This window comes from Geospiza fortis, unplaced genomic scaffold (assembly GCF_000277835.1).
Source record: "Geospiza fortis unplaced genomic scaffold, GeoFor_1.0 scaffold40, whole genome shotgun sequence".
Classification (NCBI taxonomy): domain Eukaryota; kingdom Metazoa; phylum Chordata; class Aves; order Passeriformes; family Thraupidae; genus Geospiza; species Geospiza fortis.
The window spans coordinates 30,408,017-30,420,179 of NW_005054297.1; the positions used below are offsets into that span (position 1 = coordinate 30,408,017).

A 12,163-nucleotide genomic window follows, 5' to 3' on the forward strand; every position below is an offset into this window, starting at 1 on the left:
GCCTGCGGAGGCTGGGGTGCAGCTATGGATGAGACTGGTTCCTGTTCCACGTGGGACATTCCTGATGGTGCCACTGCAGGGACCTGCGTCCCCACCCTCACTGAGGCACCTGGAGGGATGGGCATGGATCAGCAGAGACTCAGGTGAGACCCCCTTGCCACACTGGGCGAGACTGGGCAGGCTGTCCCGTGCCCAGGACCCTAGCACGCCCCAGCTGTGGGCAGGCACTCACAGTCAGACTCATCAGAGCCGTCGGCACAGTCGGGGTGCCCATCACAGACCTGCTCTCTGGAGATGCAGCTCTGGAGGTCGGGGCAGGCCTGCAGTGGGGTGGGGCAAGGCGGTGCCAGCGCACACGCTGCCCCGTGCACCAGCTGGTACCCGGGAGAGCAGCGGCACTGCCGCCCTGCAGGGTTGGGCAGGCAGAGCTGGGCACAGCCCCCATTGCTCTTTGCACAGCCATTGGTGCCTGCCAAAACAGCGCTGGTTAGCATGGCCATCGCAAGGCACAGTTGAACCCCGCAGATGCCCTGGGCTGGGGCAGTCCCAGACCCACCTTCCTGTGAGAACTGGCTGTAAATCCTCATGGCTACCAGCTCCTGCTCCATCGGAAACCACCAGTTCTCAGCCTGCTCCAGCCGGCTGTGCCAGATCTTGCTGGAGCCTGGAGACACATGGGGTCAGCACTGCTCCACCTCCTCCCACAAGGGTGCCTGAGCTGGTAGGTGGGGGGGTCCCCCTAGTTTGCCCTTCACCCCACAGAGGGGCAAGCCTGCACCCCACGGGGACTGGCAGAACCCCGTGTCCTAGTGCAGTAGGAGGAGCTGGGCAAAGCACAGCAGACAGACCTACCATTGGTTGAGGTTGTGCTCCAGAGCAGAAAGCCTTCTCCTACAGCAAAGAGCGAGAGGCCATGCAGCCCTTCCCGCACCAGCCGGAAGCGGGATCCATCCAGCTCAACACTGCTGATGGTTCCTCTCTCTGCAAGGCACAGGTCGAGAGGCTTCAGTGCGGCAACAGAGAGGGCTCTGGGCTGCCCCCTGGGGCTGTGCCAGGCTCTGCTTTGCAGACTGAGCACCCGCACCACTGCTACCCCCCACCGCAGTGCCCCAGCTCAGTCCTCACTCACCGTGGTCTGCCCAGTACAGCCTGGTGCCAGCACCCCCAAAGGCAAGGCCAGTGGGAGCCCGGGCTCTCCTCCAGACCACTCTGCGACCAGTGCCATCCATGGCTGCACACTCCACCACGGCACCATGCCCACGGCTGCCAGCTGCTGTGACAAAGCACATGGTGGAAGCACGAGGACACAGTGCCAGCCAGGCAGCACCCTGCAGCCCCTCGCTGAGTAGTGCCAGGACCCACCGCCCCCTGGGAGCAGCCACATAGATGGTGGGTGGCTGCCCCCCAATCCAGTAAAGGTTCCCACTCAGCCAGTCCAAGGCCAGGGATGTCACCATGCCCTCCACAGCTACTGCCTTCTTCCAGGACAGCCGTCCCCAGTCCTTCAGGCGCAGCAGTCCGATGGAATTGCCTCCCACTTCTGCAAAGTACAAACTCTTGTCTTTCACTGCATAGTCAACGGCTGTCAGGCGGCTCACCTTGGCCAAAGGCAGGGCCCGGTGTGGGGGAAGCCCTTGGGATCCAGCTGATGTGGGCAGGTCCTTCAGGTAGACCTGGAGGAAGGAGGCAGCACTAGGATGTGGACCCCTCTTCCCTGACAGTGGCAAGAAGAGCAGCCCCCAGGGCTGGCTCCAGAGGACAGTACCTGTGCCACAGCTGCTGGTGACACCAGGAGGGCAAAGGCCGAATCACGGATGGGCAGGCACGTGGTCTCATTGGCTGCCAGCATCAGCCCGGCAGGGCAGCAGCACTGCCCCGTGTGCCTGGCGCTCAGCAGGCACAGGTGGGAGCAGCCGCGTGCCTCACACGGGTTGGGGGCTGCGGGACGCAGGGCTGGGTGCATCACCTGTGGGACAGCAGGCCCAGCCTCAGCTCTGTCAGCACCCGCCGGCAGAGCTGAGCACGACTGACAGCATACTGTGCTGCCAGGGCCCACACACAGCCCAGCTGGGGCAGGATGGTGAGGCAGAGATGGTCCCAGAGGACCAGAGACACTTGGCCACAGAGACTGCTGCTCAAGGACCACTGGGATAGGGGTACAGCTCCCAGTGCCTCCTCACTCAGAAGACAGCAGTACTGTGCAGGATGGGAGATCAGCAGAGCTGGCACAGCAGGGGCTCCCCAAGAAGGTACCTGGAGGCCATGGGGCTGCCCGTGCCGTTTGAGCAGCACGGTCCTGTTCTTGCCGCTGGCCTTGTCCACCTGCTGCACGGACCATGTCTTCCTCTCCGACCAGTAGAGCTGCCCCTCGCACACAGCTGCTGCAAAGGGGCTCCGGATCCAGTGCAGCTTCAGGACCTGTCAGAAAGGCTGTCAGTGCCCACCCCGGTCCCCATCAGAGCCCCTTCACCAGTGCCCCACCACACCTTCACACTGCTGCCATCCAGATGTGCAGCACCAACACTGCCCAGCTTCTCATCCAGCCAGAAGATCCTCTGGGTGGGGAGGTCGAGGGCCAGAGCTGTGGGCCAGCCCAGTCCCTGGGCCAGCAGCACGTGCCGCCAACTCCCATCCATGCTGGCCTCCATCAGCCGTGAGTGGCTCCCCACCTCTGACCAGTACATCAGCCTAGTGAGAAGACACGTATGAGCCTATGGACTTGACAAAGCATCAACCAAGCACCAAGGCAGCCCAGAAAAGCAGCCTGGAGCTTCCCATCTCATCATGGGTGCATTGAGAGCTCCATGCAGGGCAGGAGTAGGCTGTCTGGGCTCTTCCTCCTCTTGTCATGCAGTCCCCACAGCACCAAGGTGAGGCCATCCCCCCTCTTCCCCAGCCTCTCATCTGCCTCCACAGAGGAAAATGGGGCAGGGCAGGGATGGCAAGGAGGTCCCCATGTCCTCTTGTCCCAGACTTACCCTGCCAGAGGCTGGAGCACCAGAGAGTGGGGCTGGTCCAGGTCTCCATCCATCACCACGGTGTACTCTGGTATCCCTTGCCAGGCACCCCCCAAGCGAGTGGCCAGCACCTGCCCTGCTACCCCATCTGTCCAGTACAGGTTCCTGGCCAGCCAGTCCACTGCTATGCAGTCTGATCTCACACCTGAAATGTATCCAAGAGGCAGCACCTGTGTGGGGTGACAGCTGCACGGCCCTTTGGCATCATGCTCCCAGCCCAGATCCCTCCATCCCAGAAGCTCTGGCTCCTCCTAACCTTGCTCCCACTAGTGCTTCTCCACATAAGGGATCACAGCTTGGCACCCCACTGCAACCTAGAGACTGCACAGTGGGGGAGGCCAGCCCTGCTAACGTTGTAATGTTGTCACAACCCACCTTTCACCAGTGTGCCTTTCTTTCCCGAGCTGAGGTCCTGCCAGCGGATGCTCTCTGTGGCCAGGTCCATCCAGAAGACTTTCCTCTCCACCAAGTCATAGTCGAGCGAGAAGACAACACGATCCTTGTCAGTGGCCAGCACCACCTCCTCATGGCCACTCCGCAGGCCATAGGACAGCACCTGGGACTGCACAGCCACCAGCAGCTTGGGCTCTGGTCCTGGGGTAACACACAGCCACACAGACCCTGCTCAGCACTAATGGTCCCATGGTCCCAGCACATGCAGGCAAGGGACACAGCACTCACAGGCATTGGAGCTTGCTGGGACTCAGCCCATCCACAGGACTACGAGGTTTCCCTTGGGCAGCAGACACAGGGGGTCAAGTATCCACCAGCCCCTAATGTATCTTAGAGGGCCAGGGCCAGCCCCAGTGCTGCTTGGCCACCCCAGGACTTACCTGTGAGTTTGCAGGTGTGGCCATCGGGCTCCAGCAGGTAGCCAGGGAGACAGCCACAGCTGTAGGACCCTGGGGCATTGAGGCATGTCTGGCTGCAGGCTCCCTTGCCCCACTCTGTGCACTCGTCTATGTCCATGCAGGACAGACCATCTGCAGCAAGCCGATATCCTGGGCCACACCAGCACCGCTGGGGGGAAAGGAACCATCAGCTGCCCACCCTGGAGGCTCCCTTCTGCAGCTGGAGCAGGGCATCATGGTATGACAAACCCCTGCCCCAGGGCTGCTGGCACTCACAGGGCCCTGGGGCGAGGGGTAGCAGAGATGAGTGCAGGACCGCTGGCAGGGCACAGAGCAGTTCCCCCCCTCGTCTGAGCCATCCGCGCAGTCCTGCTGGCTGTTGCACACCAGGGATGCATTCAGGCAGGACCCCAGCCCACAGGGGTACTCATTACTCTGGCAAGGAGCAGGGAGGCCTGCAGGGACATGGGGGGAAGGCTGCCCTGAGCCTCATCCACCAGCTCCCTCTGCTCATTTGGGGCAGATTTAGCTGCTCCCAGAGGCTGCCCAGAGCTCACTGCAGCCAGAGCTGTGCCAATAGCCTAGCTTCAAGCTATATTAATTCAAAGGCCACTGGTCCCTGCAGGGAGAACAGCTACTCAGGACCTGGAGCCATCACAGCTGCTGGGAATAGGCAGCCAGCGTATGAACCCTTCACCTCAGCACGGGCACATACTCATCTCCCTCTGTGCTGGGCACCCACCAGCCACCCCTGGGTGAGACAGGGAATAAAATAAGGGTGTTGCTCACAGCCAGCCTCGTCACTGCCATCAGTGCAGTCAGTGTCTCCATCACAACGCCAGACATCGGGGATGCACTCACGGCCACGGGAGCAGCCCCACTGCTGGTCCTCACACAGCTCTTCCTCCCAAGGGCAGCCCTGCAAGGCAGAGGGTGAAAAAGGCTACCTGCCCTCCTGGGCATGAGTGGGGGACAGGCTGTGTCCCCACTGCTCCACTCACCTGCTCGTCTGAGCCATCCCTACAGTCAGCAGCACCATCACAGCGCCAGGCCTCTGGCACACACTCCCCACTGTGGGAACACGTCACCTCACCCTCACGGCAGAGCAGCGGCCGGGGCACAGCACAGCCCTCCTCATCTGAGCCGTCCTGGCAGTCGTGGTCACCATCGCAGCGCAGGGCCAGGGCCACACACTGCCCACTCTGACAGGAAAACTCAGCCGGACCACACTCCTTCAGCACTGTGGGCAAAGGCCAGGGCTGAGCAGGGGCACTGTCCCCATCCTCTCAGCAGGCAGCCCTGGGCAGTGCCTGCTCCTGGACCCACAAGAAACCTAGTGCACCTGCCTTTGGGGCAGGCAACCCCAAGAGTCTGCCCCATTCAGCCCCAGGGTCTTACCACAGCCCTGCTCATCCGTGTGATCCAGGCAGTCAGCATGGCCATCACACAGCCAGCTCTGGGGGATGCAGCGGGTGGCAGCGTCGCAGCGCAGGGCACACTCCTGCGTGGGGGTCCAGCAGCCCGTCTCATCCGAGCCGTCGGGACACTGCAGCACCCCGTCACAGCGCTCTCCCGCCCCGACGCACACGGCTCCGCTCGCACAGTGGAAGGCCCCTGGGGAGACAAGGGGCTTTGCACTGGCCACAGAAGGCAGCCAGGGTGCCGAGACCCTCTGCTAGCCCTCCAGTGACCTAGAAAGGCCCCACAAGGGACAATGCTTTGTTTGTGGCAGTCTCAACTCAGCCACATCTAGGCCACTATGAGCAGTGAGATCAACTCTATCCTTTTCCAACAGCACTGCAAGCCCCATGCCAAGCTCAGAAGGAACCAGTATGTCACATCACAAGCATCAGAGCCCAGGACTTTACCAGGACCCTGTCCCAAAAATCCCATTAGGAAGCAGCCAGAAGGCCTGGCACAGGGTGACCCAGACCCCATTTGCACAGGCGACAGAAGAATGGCTCCTACCTGGGGTGTTGCAGAGCTGGGCGCACCCATCCTCATCAGAGCCATCTGCACAGTCCTTCTCCCCATCACACAAGTACTCCTGGGCCACACACCCAGTGCCATCACGGCAGGGCACATGCGTGCGAGAACAGGACAGATGGAGAACGGGGGTCAGGGGGCGTGCAGTGCTGGACTGGAGGGGTGGGGTAGGTGTCACCACCCGTGCAGAACTGTTTGAGCGTGGGGTGGTTGTGGCTGGCTGTGGGGCGGTTGTGGCTGGCTGTGGGGCAGTGATCTTAGTTGTAAAAGACCAAGTGGTGCTGGTGGCTGGCTGCACAGTGGTAGTCTTAGTCAGTGTGGTCCGGGCAGTGGTTGGTGCAGGGGTGGTGGACTCTCTGGTGGTGGACTGTCTCGTGGTGGTTTGTGATGTAGTAGCCTTGCTGGTTGGTGCAGGAGTAGTGCTGGGTGCAGTGGTGGTCTGGCTTGGTGGTGGTGTTGTGGTGGAGGTGGTAAGCCAAGCAGCAGTGGTGCTTGTGGTTGTCCTCACAGTGGTGATCACAGGTGGAAGGAGTGGCACGGCAGACTCTTTGCTTGGTGGCACTGGCAGAGGATTTGGGATTTGTTGGGACCATGCCCTCCCCACATTCCAAGCACCTCCCAGAGCACCCCATATGACCAGCAGTAGCCAGGCACCCTGCCACAGCTCACTGTAGCATGGGCCACCCAGCCCCGTCAGGTACAGCAGCAGCACCAGGCACAAAGCCGTGGCCACTCTTACCAGCCTGCAGCTCTGAGCCCACGAAGGCCACCACTCCCTGCACACCTGCTGCCGGCAGGGACAGCACGAGGGTCAGCGTCCTCCGGTCCCACAGCAGCAGAGCTGTCCCATTTGCTGACACCAGGTATGGCTCAAAGGCAGCCACGAGGCCATGGGACCAGCTGGGTGCCAGCGTGACTGCTTGCCGCTTGGTCAGACTCAGCGCCTGCAGGCCTGTGAGGCAGAGGCATGGTAGGACCTGGAGCCTGCCCACACCCCTCATGGCTCACCCTGCACCCCACAACTCACAGCTGTGGTAGGGGCCTCATGGCTGAGGCCAGGGTCCTGAGTCTGCCCCACGAGCATCCCACTGCCCAGGCAGGGAACTGCTGCATGTGGGGCATGGCTGATCACCCCTGCCTACATCCACCACCTCCCCTCCCTGCTTCAGACACCAGCAGGGCTCACCCAAGGCTGAGCTCCAGAGCATGCTGAAGGCTCTGCTGTCCATGGCCGCAGGCAGGTCTCCAGGCCACGTCTCATTCCAGGCATCCCACGGAGCACCCCCCGCCAGGCTCAGCGCCTGCAGGGGTTGCCCGTGGGCCAGCCAGTACAGAGTGTCACGCTGCCAGTCCAAGAAGAGGTGCTGGATGCTGCTGCGAGCCCGGTGCAGGATGCGCGGGGCCTTGTCAGTGGTCCGGATCACCCCGATGTCCCTCCGGTTACATGCGAGCCAGTACAGGTCCCCCGAGCGGATGTCCACACGGGCAGAGCAGACTTGGCAAGAGCAGGCAGACAAGGAGTTATGAGGCTGTCCCATGACCCTGCACCTCTGCCTGCTTGCCCCTAGACCCTAAACCCAGGGCACAGCTGCCCACTGCCTTGATGTGGCCTGACTGTGGTCTGCACAGACCACTTAGACCACTGTGCTCTGCACCCAGGAGATCCTCAGGCATCAGGAAGTATCAGGAAGGGGAATGTGCCCTCTATCTCTATCTATAGGGTCTCACCTGCCACTCCAGTCACAATGGCCTCTCTCCAGCCAGGGTAGCCCACAACACGCAGGAGAGTCCCACGGTCATCTGTCCCATAGAGCACTGACCTCTGCCAGTCCACATCTTGCAGGTGGAAGGGCTCCTGCCACTCCTGCACCAGTTTGGTGTGTGCGCCAGGGCCCACATGCACCAGGGAGATGGACTTTCCTGATGCATACACGATGGACAGCTCTGCAGAGCATAAGGACAGTGTGTGAGCACAGCCACAGGGACACTGGACGGGTTCACCAGAATGAATCAAGACAGAAATGTCACAGCACTGGTATGTGCTGGGAACCTCATCCCACCAAAGCCACAGTTCCTTATAGCCCTCCTCCACTTCCCACATGGATGTATACCACCCCAGAGAGCCAGACCCTGCTCACCTGCACACTTCCCCGAGGGCAGGAGGAAGAGGCCCTCTGGACATGCACACTTGTAGCCCCGAGGGTGCACAGGGGACAGGAGGCAAAGGTGACTGCACAGGCCCAGAGCACATGCAGCAGTGTCCCCTGGGAGCAAGAGGATGTTAAAAGCTCAGGTAGTCATGACCCCAGTATCTCTCCCAGTCTCCAAAAACCATAGACTGTCCTTGGACTGGATAAGGGCTGGAGGCAGGGTAGCAATGTCATGTGAGTTAAGGGGGCTCAGGTCTACCCAAAGCCATGGACCTTTCCTACAGTTTTATAGGTTCCCTCTGTACCAACCCCACAACCCTTCATCCTGGGTGAGCTCCAGGACCCAATGAGCCTTCCCTAGCACCCAGGGATATAGTGGGGGTTGCTGCCATACTGCCAGCCCTGCAGCAGTGCAGCACCTGCAGGTACTCACTGGGAGGCTGCTGCAGTGCATGCAGCACAGTGAAAGCTGAGATAGAGGCACGGAGCAGCACTGCATGCTCCTGGGGAGAGGCCCAGGTGGCTGACACCAGCTCTGTGCCATCAGTCCAGAAGAACCGGCTCTCAAACACGGCCAGGCCCAGCGGCTCCGTGTGGCTCCGCAAAACAGCGTGGAAGGAGTGGCGCCCGGTGCCATCCACCCGCAGTGTCTCGATGGACTGGGGACAAGGCAAGGCACGGTGGCCATGTGGCATCCCCACACCTTGACCCTTCTCCTCCCAGCCCAGGGATGTATGCCAGACCTAGGCACCGCTCCCTGCTCCCTCCCATGCTTTGGCCATGGACAGAGTGGAACAAGGGCCACCCTCTCAACTCCCACCTCATCATCTCCCTGGGTGCAAGAGAGCCCTGCTGCCCCTCATCTCTACCTCCTTGTACTCGCTGATCCAGTACAGCCTGCCAGCCACATGGTCCAGGCTCAGCCCCACAGGCTCCTCCATGGACACAACTGTGAGCTCCCGCCGGTTTGAGCCATCCATGCCAGCTGCAGCAATGACTGTCCGGCCCCTCTGTCCACGGTTGATCCAGTACAGGGACCTGGGGGCAGGCACTCAGCACCCACTTCACAGGATAACACCAGTGCTGCCATGGCCCCACAGCAGGCACTGCATGGTCAGCACCAGCATTGCAATCCCAGAAGCCTGGGCCAGCCCTGGCTCATTCACTGCTCACCTTGCAGCTGGATGTACTGTCAGCTGCTCTGGTGCAATGTCCTTCCCCAGCACTGTCACGTAACCACGACCATCACCCAGCCCTGCACAGATGGCTGGAGGATGGCTGCTGGCCCAGTACAGTTGCCCTGTGAACCAGTCCACAGAGATGCTGTTCACCTCTCCGGCATCTGTAGAGACAGAGCAGTTTTAAGGCACACCTGCTCCAGGCTGTGTGGCAAACTCAGGCTGCCCCTTCCTCTATACAGGAAAAGCAGTACTGGGGTGGCAGGCCAGCTGTCAGCACCCATGCAGCCCTGCTACAGTATGCTTGGTCCTGCTCACCTGCATAGAGAGGCTGTGTGCCTTTCCCTGGGTGGTGAACACGGAGCTCTCCATCCTCTGTCAGCCAGTAGTAGGTTTCTCGGAGCAGGTCATACACCAGGGCACGGGGCTCCGTCTCAGTGGAGAGCAGGGGTCGGTAGCCTTGGGTCCGTACATCCAGAAGGGCCAGGTCCTGCCCCACAGCCACCAGAATCTGTGTTGAATTGTCTGCCAGGGTGAGAGGAAAGTCACTCATTGACCAGGGACATAGCTGGGGAGGGCACTCCCCTCAGGGACAGGGACATGGCTGGGGAGGTACAGCCTGGACTCCCCTCCTCTCCCTACCTGTCACTTCGCAGGCAGTGCCATGCCGCAGGGTGTAGCCCTGGAGACAGGCACAGCTGAAAGTGCCCAGGGTGTTGGTGCACAGCTGGCTGCAGGGTCCATACTCCAGGGAGCACTCGTCCACATCTGCACAGATAGATGAGGTCAGTAGCCTGCCATAGAGCTGCCCCAGACAGCATTGCCATTGCTTCCCTGGGACTACAGGCAAGCTGCCTGGATACCAGAACATGGGCCTCAGCCCCAAAATGCACCAGCTGCTGCTGGGACATTATCTAGAGACAATCTTTATGGGACCAGGTGTGACACACAGGCAGGAGCAGGGCAGAGGCAGGTGCTTCCCCAGAAGCACGGGCTCTGTGGAGACACTGCTGTCAGTGGCCAAGGCCACACATCATGGAAGCACACGCACCCTGACCTCCCCTTACCAGCACAGCTTTGCCCATCTGCCTGCAGCACCCAGCCAGCCCCGCAGGAGCACTGCACTCCCCAGTGCGTGTCAGTACACGTCTCTGCACAGCCCCCGTTGCGTACAAAGCAGCTCCGACCTGTGGGGATGCAGCCAAGGGTAACATGAAGCAGGACAGCTCTGTGGCTCCCCTCGCAGATGGGCAACAGGCAGCAGCTGTGTGTAACTTACCACATGTGCTGGGCTCATCCGTGCCATCCAGACAGTCATCCTTGTCATCGCACATCAGGGACTCCAGGATACACTTGCCCTCATCGCACCGCACCATGCCAGGCGTACAGGGAGCTATGGCACACACAGCTCATGTCAGCAGGGCAGACCAATACCCTGGGCACAGGGAAACTGTGGGTCCCAGCCTCATGGGGAGGCCCTGCAAAGCATCAGCAGCTTCCTGGGAAGCTTGCCACCATCCCAAGGGAAGCTGGGGCTCAGGAGAACAAAGCACTCCCTAATTCACACATGGCCCAGACAGGTCTCATCCAATGGAAGAGCATCCAGTGTTCTTGCTTACCGCAGACATCTTCATCCGAGGAATCACCACAGTCATCTATCCCATTGCACTTCCACTCAGCCATGATGCACACCCTGTTCCTGCACTGCCACTGCCCAGGCAGGCAGGGCTGCTGGGGACACCCCTCCTCGTCCCAGCCATCCTTACAGTCTTGGTGCCGATCGCACAGCTCCCAGTGCGGGATGCAGTGGTGGGTGCCGGGACACTGCACCTTCTTTGACCCGCACACTGAGGAAACAGCGCAGCACTCAGCAGCCTGCCCTGCACCCCCAGCCACCCCCATGCACCCCCAGCAGAGAGTACATACCACAGTCCTGTTCATCAGAGCCATCCAGGCAGTCAGCAGCACCATCACAGCGCCAGCTGCTAGAAACACACCGGCCATCGTCACACTGCCACACATGGGGGTCCCCACCACAGGCGACATCTGCAGGTACAACACCCAGTCACCAGGACCTACTGCTATGGCAGAACAAGAGTCCACTTCATCCTGGCATGAGACAGGTCCTGGCAGTGCCCAAGGAGCACAGAGTTCCAGGATGTGTTCTCACGCCACAGATATTCCTAAGGATCTCTGGAGCACATATGTCCCTGCAGTATGCTACACAGGCAGAGCTGGCAAAGACTGAGGTGCCTCTGTCCTGTCCTGCCCCACCACTCCCCAGAGCACCAGGGCCCCTTGATGTCTGTGCAGCACAGCTCCCGAGGCCACCCCATGGCACCATATGGGTACCACTCACCACACTGCTCGTCCGTGCCGTCAGGACACTGCTGCTCGCCATCGCAGAGCCAGGGAACAGGGATGCAGCCGGGAACGCAGGCGGCCTGGCGTGAGGCTGCACACGTGGGGCTGGCAGCCGCTGCGGGCAAGAGGGAGCCGGGCCCGGGATCAGGCGGGGCGGCCTCAGCGGGCATCCACCTGCACAGCCCCCCTGCAGCTCCCCGCCTGGGGGTCCCGGCACAGCCCAGTATGGAGAGGGACCAGTCCCATCCAGGGCACCCCCAACCCTTTTAGGCAGCGGTACAGGGCCCCTCGGGACGCAGGGGTCCCCATGCTGTCAGGGTGACAAGTATGCACAGGCGTCAAGGACACGGCAGCGGGAGATGAGTAGAAGGGGGACATCGTCAGTGGCAGGGGACCCCCGATTGCCCATCGCGGGGAGATGAGCAAGCTTCCCTGATGCGGCGGGCGCCCACCGCAGCCTCTGCGGATGAGTCAGGGATTTCCCCCTCCCCACCGGCCCGCCCCCCTCGGTCCTGGCTCACGGGCGCGGCGCGTCCCGGCGCCAGCGGCGCTCCCGACCAGCGGCAGCAGCGGCGGCAGGAGGATGCTGAGAAAGACGAGCGCCCGGCGGAGCGGCG

At 61.5% G+C, this 12,163-nt stretch overlaps 1 protein-coding gene across 1 annotated transcript; it reads right to left on the reverse strand.

Annotated features, from left to right (window-relative positions):
• Nucleotides 1-2: 2 nt before the first annotated feature.
• LOC102038096 (low-density lipoprotein receptor-related protein 2-like) lies at nucleotides 3-12,158 on the reverse strand (the record flags this gene model as incomplete). The annotated part of the gene is made up of 31 exons (XM_031056068.1): nucleotides 3-109; nucleotides 233-469; nucleotides 557-664; nucleotides 853-981; nucleotides 1,130-1,673; nucleotides 1,766-1,966; nucleotides 2,254-2,418; nucleotides 2,487-2,688; nucleotides 2,979-3,162; nucleotides 3,393-3,611; nucleotides 3,851-4,037; nucleotides 4,145-4,323; nucleotides 4,658-4,787; nucleotides 4,870-5,108; nucleotides 5,267-5,482; nucleotides 5,837-6,415; nucleotides 6,594-6,806; nucleotides 7,041-7,349; nucleotides 7,583-7,798; nucleotides 7,993-8,118; nucleotides 8,438-8,663; nucleotides 8,874-9,042; nucleotides 9,178-9,346; nucleotides 9,501-9,707; nucleotides 9,825-9,950; nucleotides 10,250-10,369; nucleotides 10,462-10,575; nucleotides 10,802-11,029; nucleotides 11,109-11,228; nucleotides 11,542-11,661; nucleotides 12,068-12,158. Coding segments are annotated over 31 exons (6,180 nt in total), but the record flags the coding sequence as incomplete, so codon positions are not given.
• Between the last annotated feature and the right edge of the window lie 5 nt (nucleotides 12,159-12,163).